Raw genomic sequence first — 17043 nt, forward strand, 5'->3', positions numbered from 1 at the left:
CTGAGATTGCAAGGATCCGGGGTGACCTGACACCTGACCTAAGGGTTCTGTTAGGGACCCCTCTATGGAGTTCGGCTAGACCCTCAGATCTACACGCAAATCAGTACATGGTGTGGTATTCTGATTATTTCAACACATCCGAATCAATCGATATCTCCCCTTCCACACACTCCTCCCTTCTCCATGAGAACCCATACTCATGATCCCCCTGGGCTGTCATACCAGTGGAATGATAATGGCATTTTGGTGAAAATCAAGCCCTCATCTATTTTGGTCTGAAGCGGAAGCCAAGACACTAGATCCAAGAATAACAGGACGGCTCCCGAAACGTGAGTCTTCGTGCTGGTCATCAGTTGCTGGTGTGCTATTACCAATGAAAAATGCAGAAGCTTTTGCCTCTTGGTCCACCCCCTGCCCCGCCAGCTGGTTCTTCTTACCTTTGGTTCCATTGAAATGAAACTGTGGGTTCCTCTGCTCGAGAGAACTGACCTTTTAATCGTCCTGCTATGGTAGAAGTGGTAGTAGTCCTTCAGGGCCCCGATCTACAAAGACAGGAGGAGAAGCGCAAAGGGAGTTAGTCGGAATTAAAGAGTCTTCTGTGTTCCTGTGTTGCATGAAAATAAGAACACAAAACAAAACAAAACAAAAAAACCCAAAAGGTCCATAAATTATGCAGTTGCCTCTATGCTTAAATGTTACTTGAACCTTGGTGATCACTTTTCCAAAGAAGGACATGTGACATGAAATGGAGTGTCCTTGAGGCAGTGACTGCGGAACTCAAGATTATAATGGGACAGCTTAGCTCTCTGTATCTCCCTTTTAATGTTTAATTTATATGCAGCATTTTAAGTAATTCTATATCCATTTATATCCAAATGTGGGAAAGAGAAAAAAAAAATCAAATAGCGATCTGGTTATAAAAACACGCTGCATTCTGTTTGCTTCGAGAAATGTACAATGAAGGACCTCGTTAGATTATTTATATCATCAATTTGAAATAAGTCCTGAGCAGTTGGTCATTCACAAAGGAAACACTGCTTTGTTTCCTGCCTTCAGTCGGCAGTATAACGACATCGCAGTTGTCCGTTTATTACAAACTACAAGTGGGCGGCGGTATCTGGAACCAGACGAAGATGGCATACCCGAGCTACCAGCTAAGCCACCTGGGGAAAGCCAGCGCAAGCCCGTGGATCACAACCACTTCTTTCAACACACTCATCTGCTCACCTGCGTACCCCTCCCTTTTGTTGAAAACAGTTCAGTCTGCTCAGGATAGCTTTGAAAATAAGTCACTGGCACTTTCAGAAAACAAACAAAAGCCCAGATAATCAGGTTCTCTCAGCAGATTATCAGATGTGGGTCACATACATGGAAATGGAACAAGACAGCAAATGAAGACAGAAGAGCCTAGTTCTCGCTCGGGGTGACACTGCTCAGAACTGGCTTCTTAGCTAAATCCCATGTACTTACTATGCCTCCATTTCCATTCCTATAAAACCAGGTGTTGGGCTGGTTAACATCTTTTTTTTTTTTTAAGAGTTTATTTATTTATTTGACAGACAGAGATCACAAGTAGGCAGAGAGGCAGCAGAGAGAGAGGAAGGGAAGCAGGCACCCTATTGAGCAGAGAGCCCAATGGGGGGCTCGCTTCCAGGACCCTGGGATCAAGACCTGAGCCGAATGCAGAGGCTTTAAACCACTGAGCCACCCAGGTACCCCTGGGCTGGTTAACTTCTAAGATCACTGCAGCCCTCAAATTCCATCAAATTCTACTCTTTGACAATGACACTTTTTTTCCCCTTCTTTGCTTTGCCCAAATACATCAAATGGGCTATTTCTCCAGAACACCATGGCTCTGCCCTAAAAGAATGACCATCAACAGGATGGTTTCCAATGGGGACCATACAAAAGTTGGCTTTCTTAATTAAAAGAAAAAGAAAAAAAACTCAATGGCCCAGCTTCATTTTTCCAAATAACATGTTTATTTTTTTAATTCCCTTCTTTCCATCGATTCTCGAGCATCATTCTATCTCTCCAGTGAGGATGACTGACCCAGCTTCTGTGCCATTGAAGAGTCACCCCCTACCTGGGACTTTACACTCTAAATGAATGACTCAAATTATCATTGGATAGGACAGTCTGAAGTCACACATTTTTAACTCAAGTGGAAACTGCCCAGATATACACAGAAAAGATCGGGAACTCGGAAACAGCAGCAAACAATGAGGAAGAAGACACATATGTCCACAGATAGCCTCAGTGTCCAAGAGGGTTTCAAGGAGGGATTTACAGGCCAATTTTAAGATTCCAGAGGACTAAGGGTAGAATTCACAATGGGCTGTGTAATCCTTTATACGAAAATCTTAAAATCCCAAGGAGCTTAGAGCTTTCATCTCATGTAGCTTTTGTCAAGAGTGCTCCTTGGGTAAACACAGTAGTTTCTGTGGAAAGGGACATAAAATCTTTGGGGAAGAACTTTATACAGAACCTATCACCAGTGTGCAAATGGTCCATGAGTTTCAGACCATGCCCATGCAACTACAATGGAACCTCTTCGATGATAGGAAATAGTTGAATTCAACTGAACCATTAAACTCAAATGTGGATGAAATATGTCCTGAAGATTTAATTCTGATCCTTTGTGGCCTCTTTGGTAAAGACTGGAATCCTGGACTTACATAGTGTGTACGAAGCTGGAAAACAGAACCCTCATCCTGACTTAACATGCTTTGGGATGTTGGATACATCACTGAACTATGTTGGGCTTTGGTTCCTGTAAAATAAGAACATAGCAGGCACAGTGGACGGACACTGGGTATCAGAGTCAGATGAGGGATAAAAATGTGTACGGATGAGTGTGGTTATAAGGACTGAGCAGCGTAACAGGTGCACTGCCTGGTCAAGGCCTTGCTGGGTATGCAGTTTGCGATTATCGGTTTCCCTTCTAAATTTAAGTTTCAGTCCTACTTTCTCTCACCTCTTGTCCTGCAATCCCCTACCTCTATCCCTTGGTCAGAATTCCTCTTGGTGTGCCCTACCTAGTATCACCTCTTGACTTTCCTCATCTTAACTGGCCAACGTCAAAAAGTCTGATGATACACAGTTGGCGAGGACGTAGGCACAAACGCAGCATACGTAGGACTGGGAAAGAGCACTCCTTGGGACAACTGTTTCGAAAGTCATTCGGTAATATCAGTAAAATTATAAACTGTACCCAACCTTTGACCCAGCTTTTCCACTTCCAGTAATTATACAGATACAGTTATTTATGTATAAGAATGGATGTTGGAGAAATTCTGTAAAGCAAAATAATTCAAACAACTAGCTATAATCAGTAGGTGTTTGGATCTATATGAGCTGAAAGAATTGATCTCAAAGGAAGGAAGGAAAGAAAAAAGGAAGGAAGGAAGGACGGATGGGGGAGGGAGGAAGGAAGGAGAGAGAGAAATAGAGAAAAGGAGGGAGGGAGGGAGAAAATACGACCCCGTTTACGTAGGAGAACAAAGAAAGAATCTGTACTACATATATGCTTATATGCACAGGATATCTCAAGAAGAATACTTGAACTACAGAGAGCATTTCTTTTCATTGTTTATGTGTATGTATTATTTCTTAAATTTAAAAAACTAATTAAAAATGAAAGATGTAGCAACGAAATGAAATAGCGTGCACCCACAGGTGGCACCTACTCTTCCGGGGGGCAAATTCACTTCCCAACGTCTGGGTGACTGGTACCAGGGCCACCTTTCTCCAGGCCGTGAGATCCCTCCAGCAGGAAGCTCTACTTTACCTCCACCTTGCAGGGGTCCTGTTTCCTCTACAGAGTCAGAGACTGAGTGACGGCTCATTGACTAAAGGCCTACCATGTGCCAGGCATCGCCCAGCTCTTCTGCAGGTGATTGTATTTAGCTGAATTCTCCCAGGAGCCCTAGAAGATAACGATCGTCACCTCCACTCTGATCAATGAGGTTGTGGGAGCTCGGGGAGTGCCCACACCTACACAGCTAGGACGGTAAGGGGCGGGCTGGGGGCGGGGGAGGGGGGGATGTAAATCCCTGCTTGAATGGCTAGCCAGCACATGAGCTTACGCTGCTGCTGCGTGGTGTATCCCACAGGTGGGCTCGGTCCAGCAACCTTCCGTGAGCTTCTCTGCACTGCAGAGCTAAAGGGCTCCACTCTACGCAGCCAGGGTTCTGATGTGATTAAGGTTCTGCCAATCAAAGGCAGACTAAAGCATCCTGGGGCGGGCTCTTGGGGGCCCTTATGTGTTCAGCGGTTGTGCTGGCAGAGGTCTTCATGCCGGCAGATAGCTTTCTGCGCATTTGTTTTGCAACATCCTGTTTTGTTGATAAATTGGTAAGAGATCACAGAAGAGCTATGGGGGCAACAGAGTAGCTTCCTCCTGCCTCGGTTTTTTTGTTGGGGATGAAGCAGCAACTCTTGGGGAGGCCTATTCTGTCAGGTGGCATTGGGGAACACTTCTGAAAGCTTTGTCTTCTCGAATGATTCTACAGGCTATTTAATAGTCTATACTGAATGCCTTCCAAAGTAGAATGACTAAGTGGATTCTGCAGAAGGCTCCCTACTAAATCTAAAATTGGAGAGATCAAAACTTCCGGAAAAGTAGCTGCTCATTTACACAATCTCATACAACTTAGAGACCCTCCAAGTTAGGTACCCCCTGAGTCATGAATACTTATGGGCACCAGTGAGGCCCAGGCACCCGGGTGACTCACTGTGCTCTGACCCCCTGTTAAATGAACACACTTGTTTCCAGCCCTCTCAGAGCCGTATGCACCAACCTCCTCTTTCAAATCTGTTTTCTACACCACAGCCAGAAAAAGGCCAGAAAATGCAAATCCGGTCATACTCCTGTCTAAAATTTCTAGGGGCTTCCCTCTGTTCTGAAAAGAAACAGTAATAGTTAACATTGAATATTACTTAATATTATAGTTTCTGAAGTAAATCAGAATAATAATATCATATCAACATCAATGCTATGCCAAGAACTCTCCTACATGCTTTGCCTAAGTCTTTTTTTTCCTTTTTGCTGCAAGACAACAGCTTAAGGGTAGCACATGTTAGCTCCATCATTCTACATCATTCAAACAAAATAATCTGTCACCTTGTGGAGTTATACACACTTTTTAATCTAAATATATATATTTAAAAGCGTGTTTATGTCTCTTGTCTATTAACATGCATGTCCCTTATTGGTGAGAATTGTGTCTTTCATATTCTTTCAACAGCACTGAGCACGCTGAGGGCATTTAATAAACATTAGGAAGAAAAATGTCATAACATGTTGAGAGCTATTCAAAAGAAAGACAGTGTATGAAAACAAAGCAGTAATATTATCTATAACCTGACATTCCACCCAGCTCCTCCAGGGTAATGTAAAACAAAAGATGACTGTGTTTGTATGTTACCTAATACCAACAAGGGCTAAAACAAGAAGCAATTTGTAACTAACATAGGGGGGTTTTATAAATAAATCAGAAGCCATTAGCATATATGAAGTACAAAATCAATAGGAGAATGGCCTAAACTGAACCTTATTCTTAATTCCACATAAAGGAAGGAGAATAATTCTTTCCCTCTTGACCCTCTTAAGCTCCTTTTCTCTATAATCACACACAAAACACTCTTCCCTGCCAATCAGCACAACACGATTCTATACAACAGTAAGCTGATAAATTTCATCTTTTGTTCCCAATTCTGTCAAGCGTTTGTGCCTTTTCTTCCTTAGTGGCCGCCTCCCACCCTTGTGCCCAGGGTTTTCCTATCATGACCCTTTTGCAAACCAAACTCTTCTTAGAAAAGTTTTTTTTTTTTTTAATGAATTATTTTGTACTAAAGTGTAAATGACTGGTTAAAACTCAATGTCTCCGTTCTTTCAGGAACAACTGCATTTGATAAGAAAATTAAAACTTAAGCCAAATAAATGAGACCACTGTGTTTCTAATTTCCAACAACAATCACTGTCAGAAAACAATTATGGGAGGGTTTTTGCTTTTCTGCTAGGAAGAGGGAACCTTCTCTGTGTACCTGAATTCTTACATCACAAGGGAGCTATTGAATTCTGAGCCACGTTAGGAGCCAGAAGACTTACAATGGCTTTGACCCCAATGAGAAGCTGTGTGGCCTTTCTGAATACATTCACCACCAACCGTCTCACCCATGCTTGTGACTAAAATCCCTTCTAGTCTAATGACTCCAGGTATATAGCTGGAAAATCTTTCACACATTGTTCTATAGGGTGACCAACCATGTCGGTTTTCCCAGGGCTGAAGTATTTCCAGAGACATACAGAACTTTTCAATACTTAAACTGAGCAGTCCCCATCAAATTCGATCACCCTAATTATGAAGCAGCAAGGTCAAGGGCCCTGTGGCCACCTCCATAAAACTTGTCTGCCTTGTTCTCCCTCCTGCCCTATATTTATATATTTATCCAAATTCCAAACTCCCTTTTGAAAAGCTATTTATCTCCACTCCAGAAATATTTTTAAATGGGCAAAATTTGAAAAGATATTTCACAAAAGGAGATATACAAACAGCCAATAAGCATGTAAAAAAGATGCTTAAGTGCAAATTAAAATCATAAAAGCATGTACACGCCCCCGAATGGCTAAGGTTAAAGGACAGACAATGCCAAGTTCTGATGAGATACTAGAGCACTGGAGCTCTCACACATTGCCAGCGGAAGTATAAAATGGTTCAACCTCTTTGGAAAATCGTTTGGTAATTTCTTATGAAACACACATCCTCCTCATGACCCAAACAATTCATTTCTACATATTTACCCCCCCAAAAAGGAAACCCTGCTTTGAAACAAAACTCATACACAAATGTTTACACCAGCTTTCTTAGTAACACTCCTGCCCTGGAAACAATGCAGATGTCAATCAATAGGTAGTTGGAGAAATAGATCGTGGTATATCCATACAGTGGAACAAGCTGCAATAAAGAGGAACAAACTGTTGATAAACGTGACAACACGACAATCAAAACATGATGCTGACGCAGAAGAACGCACATGGTATAGTTCCACTGGTGTGAAATCCTAGGACAGGGGATCTATGATGATAGAAGACAGATGAGTGACCAGCTGGGTGTGGAGTAGGGATTGACTGGGAAAACCTGGAGAAATCTGGAATGTTGGGAATATTCAGTATCTTTCTTATAGTGGTAATTACTGGGTAATGAGTGCTTCCAAGAGCTGGAACCAGCTCATCGTAGACTTACAAGATCCAATTTCTTATCTTCCCAACACCCTGTCCAATGACATCACCCTGATGACTTGAAATCAACAATGATGGAAATATTAACCTATCAAACAAATTGGCAAAGTTTACAAATAAAGGCTTCTTTCCCTCCTGACACGTTACTTTTCATTTCATCAGCACACCATGGAGTACAGACATTGTTCAACACTCATCCGGCCTTCTACGAAAATGGCTGCATTCGGAGGTAGGTAAATTAAACATCAATAATGGTGATTTGGAAAGTTATAAATTCCCCTCTACTGTCATTCTGTAGACTGACAGACTGGAAAACTCAAGAACCCAGTTACCTGGGGCTAGAATTTACCTCCCAGCTTGCACCTTGTCCCACCCCCTTGGGTGGGATGGGGAAGAACCAAGTCACTAAGGCCACCGTTCTTGCAGACTAACCTCTTCCGAAGCCCAACGTAGAAAAGTCGGAAACTTTAACTTGCTGAATTCCATTTGTGCTTGTAGACACAGCACCTGGATAAATTGCTTCTCTTTGTTTTAAATACTGACTGTGATGTATCTTCTGTGCTTTCCTAAGAATATTAAAACCACTATAGTCATTTCCCTTCTGTGTCCCAGACTCTATAACATTCAAAAAAGAACCAAAGAGAGGTTGGCCATGAATGCTTGCCTCAAAGTCACCAAGAACACTCCAACCTTAGGGTCTCTGTCCCTGCTTTTCCTCTGCCTGAAATACTCTTTAAAATTTCTATGACTCACGCTCTCTCTGCTTTCAGATCTTCGGTCAAATGTCTCCTTCTCATGGAGGCTTTCACTGACCCTCTCCCAACTTAAAACTGCCATCATGTCCTGCATATCACACTCCCTTCCCTGATTTATTTCTCCCTGTAACACTTCTCACCATGAACATATTATATATTCTTTTTATTTATCCCACTTATTATTGGTCTTCCCCCATTAGAATGTTAGCTCCCTAAGGGCAAGGATTTTTATTTGACTCACAGATGGATTAGCTTTAGCTCCTCTTAACGGAGACAGGCTTACCCAACAAAGGTGCAGAATGAGTGAATGGCCTCTGCCCTGGGGGAAATTAACACAATAGTGAGCACATCTCTAAACCTTTGGGAAAGTTTCTTGTTCATTTCTTTATGACCCTTCCTGAGACATAACTTTAACAGATAATGTAACAGACACTTTGTGCTTATTAAACATTGAATGAATTAAGTCACCATATGTAAACATGTCCAAAATTCAAGAACCGACCACCAACAACCACTTACTCACCAAAATCTACTTTTATGTTTCTTAGTTCCCTCCCTTGTCCCTTCATAGTCAATGACCTCTTGGAATCACTCAACGAAAGTGGTATTTATAACAAGGCTGTTGAATTCATTAAATAGTAAATGAGAAGGCAAGTAAAAGCAGATACGTGATGAACTGCTAATATTTACAGAGCACAGACTAAGTGCCAGCATTACTGTACAGTGTCCTCATCACACAACAGCAGGAAATAAGTATCATGATGGCCATGTTACATGCAAGAAAGCAGAAGCTCACAAAGTTTAAGTTTGCCTTGGCCCACACAGCTTGCAAAGGAGGATCCCAGGTAACCTAACTCTAGAGCATATGTTCTTAACTACTCTAAGAGATGTTTGAAATAAAAGGTTTCTAAGGATGAATTTAAAACCACAGGTAACCAGGGGTGCCTGGGTGGCACAGTCGGTTAAGCATCTGATTCTTGGTTTCTGCTCAGGTCATGATCTCAAGCCCTGAGTCGGCCTCCCTGCTGAGCGTGGAGTCTGCTTGGGAGTCTCTCTCCCTTTCCCTCTGCCCCTCCCACTTGCACGTGTGTGCTCTCTCTACAATGACTGAAATCTTAAGTAAATAAATAATACATAAAACCACAGCTACCCAGAGATCTCAATTATCCAGAAAACTAGGCTACAGCCATACCACCCTGAACGTGCCCAATCTCGTCTGATCTCGGAAGCTAAGCCGGGTCAGGCCTGGCTAGTACTTGGATGGGAGACCCAGAAAACTATATTCCTAAGAGCTGTACATAGAGCGGATGTTTTCTAGGGATAGTTCTATCGACTTGGGAGCATATGCAGAAGAGACTTACATTCGTGTCTCCATGTGAGACATATCTCCATTTAAGACATATCTTTGTAAGTTCAAAGGGAATTTCACATTACACAAGTACTACTTGGCCCCACACATCTTAGATATCATTGCACTGGGCCATAGACTGCCACAAAATTACATCAAGACTATCTTTCCTACACTTGAGTTTCGATCAATCGTTCAGAGCATACTTCTGATTTCTTCCTGAATTCCTTACAGTTTGGGCTCCGCATTTGAGCTCTTTGGAGAGGTCTTCAGAGAATGGCATCAGAGTATATGAATCATAGGCAGAGCCCTATGACAATTGTTTCCTTAAATCAGGGTGCTCAAGGAAGATGTACAATCTGTGTTCTGAGATTTGCAGGCAAGTGATGGGTTGAACAGTGATACCCTACCCCCCCACGCCCACCAATTTGTTCACATCCCAATACCCAGAATCTAGGACTACGTCACTGGATATGGCAAAAGAACTTTGCAGCTGTGATTGAGGATTTTGAGATGGGGAGATTATCCTGGATTATCTGGGTGGATGCAGTGTAATCACAGGGGTCCTTATAAGAGGAAGGCAGCAAAGTCAGAGAAGATGCGATCGTGGAAGCAGAGGTCAGACAGAGAGATGGAAGCGCAGAGCAGAGATGCGGGGTCAGGGGGAGAAATAAAGAGAGGAAAAGAGAGAGGGAGTGATTTGAAAAGGCTATGCTGCTGGTTCTGAAGGTGGAAGAAGGAACCACAAACCAGGGAATGTGGTTGGCCTCTGGAGGCTGGAAAGGCAAGGAAATGGGTCTTCTCTAGACTCTCCAGAAGGAACGCAGCTCTGAGGACATCTTCATTGTAGGTTAGCACTTCCAGCCACCAGGACTCTAAGATAGTGGGTTTGTGTTGTTGGAAGCCACTAAGTGGGTGGTTATTTGTTATGGGAGCAACAAGGAACTACTAGATGGTACAACTAGCACCTCAGTAAACATCCATGAGAAGCAAAGAAAATAAAGTTGGACTATTCATATTTGGGGCCAATTTATATTTCATTATTTTCGGGACCCTCTGGGCATTCAATGACCAATTTCCAAATAACTATACCAATATAATAACAGTGTTGAATATTGCCCCAGCACTCTGGTAAGTCCTATTTTAGCATTATCAAGTTTAATGCTCAAAAGCAAAACAAAACAAAAAACCCGAAAACCAGGATATTTGCCCAACAAAAGAGAATTAGCAAACGACTTATTTCTTCTAAGCCATCATGTAATTAACACTACTAATAACCAAAGCTACCACTTACTGAAGCTTTCCTACATTATCTCCAATCTTTCCAACAAAGGAAGAAGTATTTTAATTTTAGGGAGAAGGAAATGGAGTCCAAACACGAGAAAAGGTAAGTTATGTGCCCAAATGAAAAAGTAGCTGAGTCTGACTCCAAATATCTAATCCTTTTCTATAACACTTTGACTTCTGCTTAAAATGTATTTCAAAGACTTTTGATTTACCATATGTGATTCAATAGGCATACTCAAGTATTCCCACCCCATCCCACCTCCTTGCCCTCAGTAATACGAGGCCTCATTATTTCATTCTACAGCTACCCGATCAGCAGAGTGTGGGAGACTCTCAGTCCCTGTAGTTCACCTTAAGAGGGAGTTATCAAAAACATTCTATTCCAAATCCCAAGCAAGCAAGAAACAGATACAATTTCACCAAGGAAATGCAAGCGAGAGAAAACAGAGTAAGCAACAACTTTTCCCAACTTCAAGTGAGAAATCTGCAGTCCGCCCCGCTATTCACATGGGACATGAGACTTGCCTCAAAATAAATCACAGAATATCAGAATTGGAAAAACAAAACAAAACAAGACAAACAAAACAAAACAAAAAATAACCTTAGCAGGATTTTAATCTGACTCACTCCGTTGCATGTAGAAATCATTCTTCAGACTGGTCTGCTGCACTGCATTTCCTGGGGTAGCCCATTTGTCAGAAACTTCTCCCAGATAATTGGCCTGACTCCACTTACTACTCCTGGTTCTAACCTGTGGAGCCAACCCAGAAGGGTCAAACTCTCCAGTCCAAGCCAGACAGACAACACATCCCTATTCAGTCTTCCCTGTTCTTGGCTGAACATCCAAGTCTTTCCTTTTTTTTTTTCCACCTCATGCAAGAAGTCTTCCCAGGTCTTGCTTTTCCTAGACAAGTCAACATGTATAACACCTCCCCAGAAAGTTTGGAGCCCAGAAGAGAACACATGTTAATTCCAGGTTATGCTGGACCCCAGATGCAGTCCATGACCCCGTGACTTCTCTTGGTGATGTTCTTCTAACTGAAAAGTCACTTAAAATTGAACTGTTCGTAGCAGAATGAACTTGGTCAATAAACAAGTCCTCAGAAACCCTTTTTAATGTGATTCTCCTCCAGTCTCTATTTTTAATTTCTTAAGTGTCAGTGTCAATGTGAATATTAAATGTCATTTTCTATATTCTACTCTGTACTTTCACAGCCTGCTGAGACATTAAGTATTTACTGAGTGTGTATGAGATGCCAAGCACCAATCCGAAGATGCTGCCGACAGAGCAAACAAAACAAAGCCTCTGCTAAAATGCAGAACTTTTTTTTTTTTTTAGGATTTTATTTATGTATTTGACAGAGAGAGAGAGAGAGAGAGAGAGAGAGAGAAAGCACAAGCCGGGGGAGCAGCAGGCAGAGGCAGAGGGAGAAGCAGACTCCCTGCTGAGCAGGGAGCCCAACGTGGGGCTTGATCCCAGGACCTTGGGACCATGACCTGAGCCGAAAGCAGACTCTTAATGACTGAGCCACCCAGACAGCCCTGTAGAGAACTTTCTGACTTGACTCCGACAACCTCACTGTGTCAACTGCAAGTCTGAGAGTTACGTCTTCTGTATTCAGAGTACTTTCCCCCAAAGAAACTCAGTTTTTCCTATTAGTAGATTAGAGATCACAACTGGGTTCAGCATCCAACATATATGATGTTTTTAACAGTTCTTTAAGAATGAGCTGTAAACGGCATCAGGCTTTTATGTTCTCCAGTCCCTTTTTGCCCACAATGAATAATTACGTCCTTCATGTAAAATAGTCCTTGTACATTCCTCAGATAAGAACATCCATTACTGCTATTTATAATCAGCTATTTTTCTATGAAGTTCTTCAAAACCCATCTGTAAGTAATTTCTGGAGAAACTAAAAGAAGTTATTGTTTAATATTTAAGCTCTTCCACCTGCTTTAAGACACACATCGTACGCCCACAAAGGAAATCATCCAAGAGAGGCTGAGGGAGAGGGAGCACACGTAGCCTGCCTTTAGGTCTGGTTTCTTTTTATTACTGACCACCTGCACAACTTGAAGCCTTTCCACATATATGGAAACAAACAGAGAAGAGTACGTATTTTGATAGGTGGAAACGTTTCTGGAATTACTCCTGGAATGGTAAATCTTCTCTTTAGATACAATGACTCTCAACTCCAGCCATACATTGGAATTATATGGGCCCTAAATAAAATACTCATGTTTGCCCCTCCCACACCCATCCCAGAGCTTCTGACTTAAGTGTCTGAATTAAGGCCAGGGTCTCGGTATTTTTTTAAAGAGCTTTCTAGGTCATTCTAATACACAAACCAAGGTGAAGAATTACTGTTCTAACCCAATCATCAGATTCTGCAGAAACAGAACAATTTACTCTGAGTTTGGCAATCCCCATTCAGATATTTCTATCTAATTAATTAAAATACATTTAAATGAGAAAAATCTCTAATTTCACTTTAGTCCTAGTGTAACTGGCATGCTTTGCTCTTTTAATTCATTTCTTTAATTATTTTAAAAGCCCTCCTCATCTTCAAAAAAAATTGGAAAAATGAATTTAGTATAACCAGATTTAGAAATCCTAACATCTTATCATATTGGTAAATAGAGTCTATTTTGAGCTTTACAGCATTTTAAAGGGTATAGTTTACTCATAAAAGGGAAGATTCTGGGTGTAAAAGCTGTGAGCATTCAAAACGCGTGTGATAGAGCCTAAGTGTATTCAGGACAGTTAATGGCTTTGTCATCCTTAATTTAAAAATTAAAAAAAAAAAAAAGACAACAAAACAAACTTACTAGGAAGTGTCACTATCCCAGATTTCAAGACATACTACAAATCAACACAGTATGGTGCTGGCTTGAAAAAAGACACACAGATCAATGGAACATAACAGAGATCCCAGAAATAAACCCACAACTATATGGTCAATTAACCTATGACAAAGGAAGTGAGAACATACAAGGGGGAAAAGACAATCTCCCTTCAACAAATGGTGCTGGGAGAACTAGACAGCTATACGTAAAAGAATGGAATTGGACCACTTTCTTACACCATACACAAAAATAAATTCAATATGGATTGAAGACCTGAAGCCATAAAACTACTAAAAGAAAACATAGGCAGTAATCTCTTGGACATCAGTTTTAGCAACATATTTCTGGATATGTCTCCTCAGGCAAAGGAAACAAAAGCAAAAATAAACTATCGGGATTACATCAAAATAAAAAGCTTTTGCGCAGTGAAGGAAACCCTCCACAAAACAAAAAGGCAACCTACTGAATTTGCAAATGATGTGTCTGATAAGGGGCTAATATCCAAAATAAATAAAGGACTTATACAGCTAAACACACACACACACAAAAAAATCCAATTTTAAAAAATGGGTAGAGGACCCGAAGAGACATTCTTTCCAAAGAAGACATACAGATGGCCAAAAGACATGTGGAAAGGAGTTCATCATCACTCATCATCAGGGAAATGCAAATCAAAACCACCAAGAGAGATCACCCCATACCGGTCAGAATGCACAGCATCAAAGGCACAAGAAATAACACATGTAAGCAGAATATGGAGAAAAGGGACCCTCTCTGCACTCTTGGTAGGAATGTAAATTGGTGCAATCACTGTGGAAAACAGTATGGAGGTTCCTCAGAAAATTAAACATAGTACCCCATATGATCCAGCAATTTTGCTTCTGATTATTTATCTGAAGGAAACAAAGACACTACCTTGAAAAAATAGGTGCACCCCCACGGTCACTGCATTCTTATTTACAATGGCCAAGATACGGAAGTAACCCAAGTGTTCACTGATGGATGAATGGATAAAGATGTGCCGGAAGAATGAATAAGATCCTGCCGTTGCTACAACATGATGGAACTGGAAGGTGTTACGCAAAGTGAAATAAGAAAGACAGAGAAAGACACATACCATATGATTTCACTTACTTGTGGAATCTAAAAAGCAAACAAACAAACTCTTAAATACACAGAACAAATGGGCAGTTGCTGGAAGGGATGTATGTGTGGGGTGGGTGACATAGATAAGGGGAATGAAGAGTTACAAACTTCCAGTTATTAAAAAAAAATTATTAGGAGGATAAGCTCCCTCATATCTTTGTAATGGCTTCTCATGGATGCTTTGTCACCATCTTGGTCCTCCTCAGGGATTAACAGAGGTAGCACTTACACGGTAGTGACCCCCAAACTGGGCACAGAGCAGGTGATAAATGACTGTCACCTATAACATAATGGCAGAGGGAAAGTAAGTATGGTTTCCAGCCAGACGAGAAGTTCTGCATTTGGCAGATGCAGAGACTAGGTCCTATTTTTATAGCTCATGAGACTCTGCCCCTGTGGACAGGTCATATGAATTAAAAGATGCCACAGATACACATCTGTTAAAATAGAGAAAATAAGAGGAAAAATGCCAATACCAAGCGACAGTGAGGATGTGAGTAAATGGAGGGCTCATACATGGTTACTGGGAACCCTTGACAAACAGTTTGGTAGTTTCATAAAATAGTAAACATTCCCTTACTAGATGACCCAGAAACCCCACTCTTACATGTTGTCCCCAAGGAAAACAAAACCTTACGTTTACACGAAAACTTGTACCTGAATATTTGTAGTGTCTGTAGTGATAATCACCAGCAAGTAGGACAACTCAATGTCTTACAACTGGAGAAGAGACAAACAAACTTGTATATCCACACGACATAATATTTTTCATCAATAAAAAGGGCCAACCTACTGATTAATTAATCAGGAATGAACTCAAACACATTATAGCAAGGGAAAGAAGCCAGGCTCAAAAGGTTGAATACTATATTATTCTATTTATAGGACATTCTAGAAAAGGCCATATAGACCAGAGATTACATTAATGGCTGCCAGGAGTTAGAGGTAATGGAAAGAGGCCGATTACAAAGGAGTACGACAAAAGTCTTTTTTGAGGTGACAAAATAGTTCTCTATTATGAAGATGATTACATGACTACATTCATTTGTCAAAAATTACAGGGCTGTACTTGAATTTTACTGTATGCAATGACATCTCAGGAAACCTGGTCCCATTTTTCTTTAAAGTCCATAAGGAAAAGCTCAGACATCAAAATGTGTTTACTGGAAAGGTGATACAAATGAAAAAGCAAAAAGTTAAGAAGCTGTTTGGGTAGAAATATATGATCAAATTGACTTTCCTCAATTGAGAGGCTTTCCTAAAACTACAGCAGCCATTTCCACTCTTGAAATTACACAACACCTATAGCAACCCTAAGAATCATTCAGAAGATACAAAGCTTTATCAAAGGGATGAAGTATTTTGACATTTCTTAGTCAAGTACTGCTTTCCACTAACACGATGAACTCAGTCACAACAGAACATGACAGACTGTGCTAAATGAACTATGACTGTAACCTCTGAAAATATGGCTGGTGATTTTGAAACAAAGATAAGGACACATAAATGGCTCAGAGGGGTCTCCTGAGCGCTATTAACCACACCCTTAAAATACACAGTTGGAAAGCAAGCAAAAATCTATGAATCAGTGATTCTCCAAGTGTGGCTCTGGGACTCGAAGCATCAAAGCAGTGGGACTGGTGTCACCTGTAAATCTAGTACAAAGGCAGACTGACGTGCCCCACCCCCAACCTGAAGCAGAATCCAGTCATCACCCTGTTCAACCAACTCAAGAGGAAGAGACGAGGAAATGGCCACCATGCATGACTGATTCAACATTTTTTATTAAAGGTTTTATTTATTTATTATTTATTTAGAGAGAGTACTTGTGCATGTGCTAGTGGGGGAGGGATGGGGAGGGAGAGAGAATCCTCAAGCAGACTCCACGCTGAGCATAGAGCCTGACATGGGGCTCGATCTCACAATCTTGAGATCATGAGCAGAGCAAAAATCAAGAGTCAGAGGTACAACCTACTGAGCCACCCAGGGGCCCCTAATGATGAAGCAACATTTGAAATAGGACATGAGCACATTGTTGTCTCTCTTGACATGCGCAGTCAAGATAAAGCCAAACCTAGCCTTCCACAAGCCTGCACAACCTCTATAGTTAAAAAGGGGGTTAATTCTAGGTTTCACCCTTTTATAATGTGAGGTGCCCAATTTCAGTTTACAATAAAATTGGATTTTAAGTAGAATTTTATCCAACCTCAATTCTGGGAGATAATTAAAAACATTAATAATGTTCACAGCACTAAGAGAGGTGTAGTTATCTGTGATAGATCAGTTCATTTCAGAGCCAAGTGAGTAACGTTTTGGAACTAAAATTTCACAGGTGATATACATGTTAATAATTATAACTATTAAAAATTAAAAGTTGTCCGACAATAACCATTAGGTCCTGTCATATTCTGCTTTCC

At 41.1% G+C, this 17043-nt stretch overlaps 1 protein-coding gene across 4 annotated transcripts in view; it reads right to left on the reverse strand.

The window, feature by feature from the left end:
• PCSK5 (proprotein convertase subtilisin/kexin type 5) overlaps window positions 1-17043 on the reverse strand; it is a 449573-nt gene that overhangs the window by 408902 nt on the left and 23628 nt on the right. For all 4 annotated transcript variants that reach the window (XM_044265871.1, XM_044265870.1, XM_044265868.1 and 1 more), the window contains exon 2: window positions 438-542. In XM_044265871.1, coding sequence (XP_044121806.1) covers window positions 438-542 — 105 coding nt within the window. The remainder of the gene's footprint in view (window positions 1-437; window positions 543-17043) is intronic.

This window comes from Neovison vison, chromosome 9, assembly GCF_020171115.1.
Source record: "Neovison vison isolate M4711 chromosome 9, ASM_NN_V1, whole genome shotgun sequence".
Taxonomy (NCBI): domain Eukaryota; kingdom Metazoa; phylum Chordata; class Mammalia; order Carnivora; family Mustelidae; genus Neogale; species Neogale vison.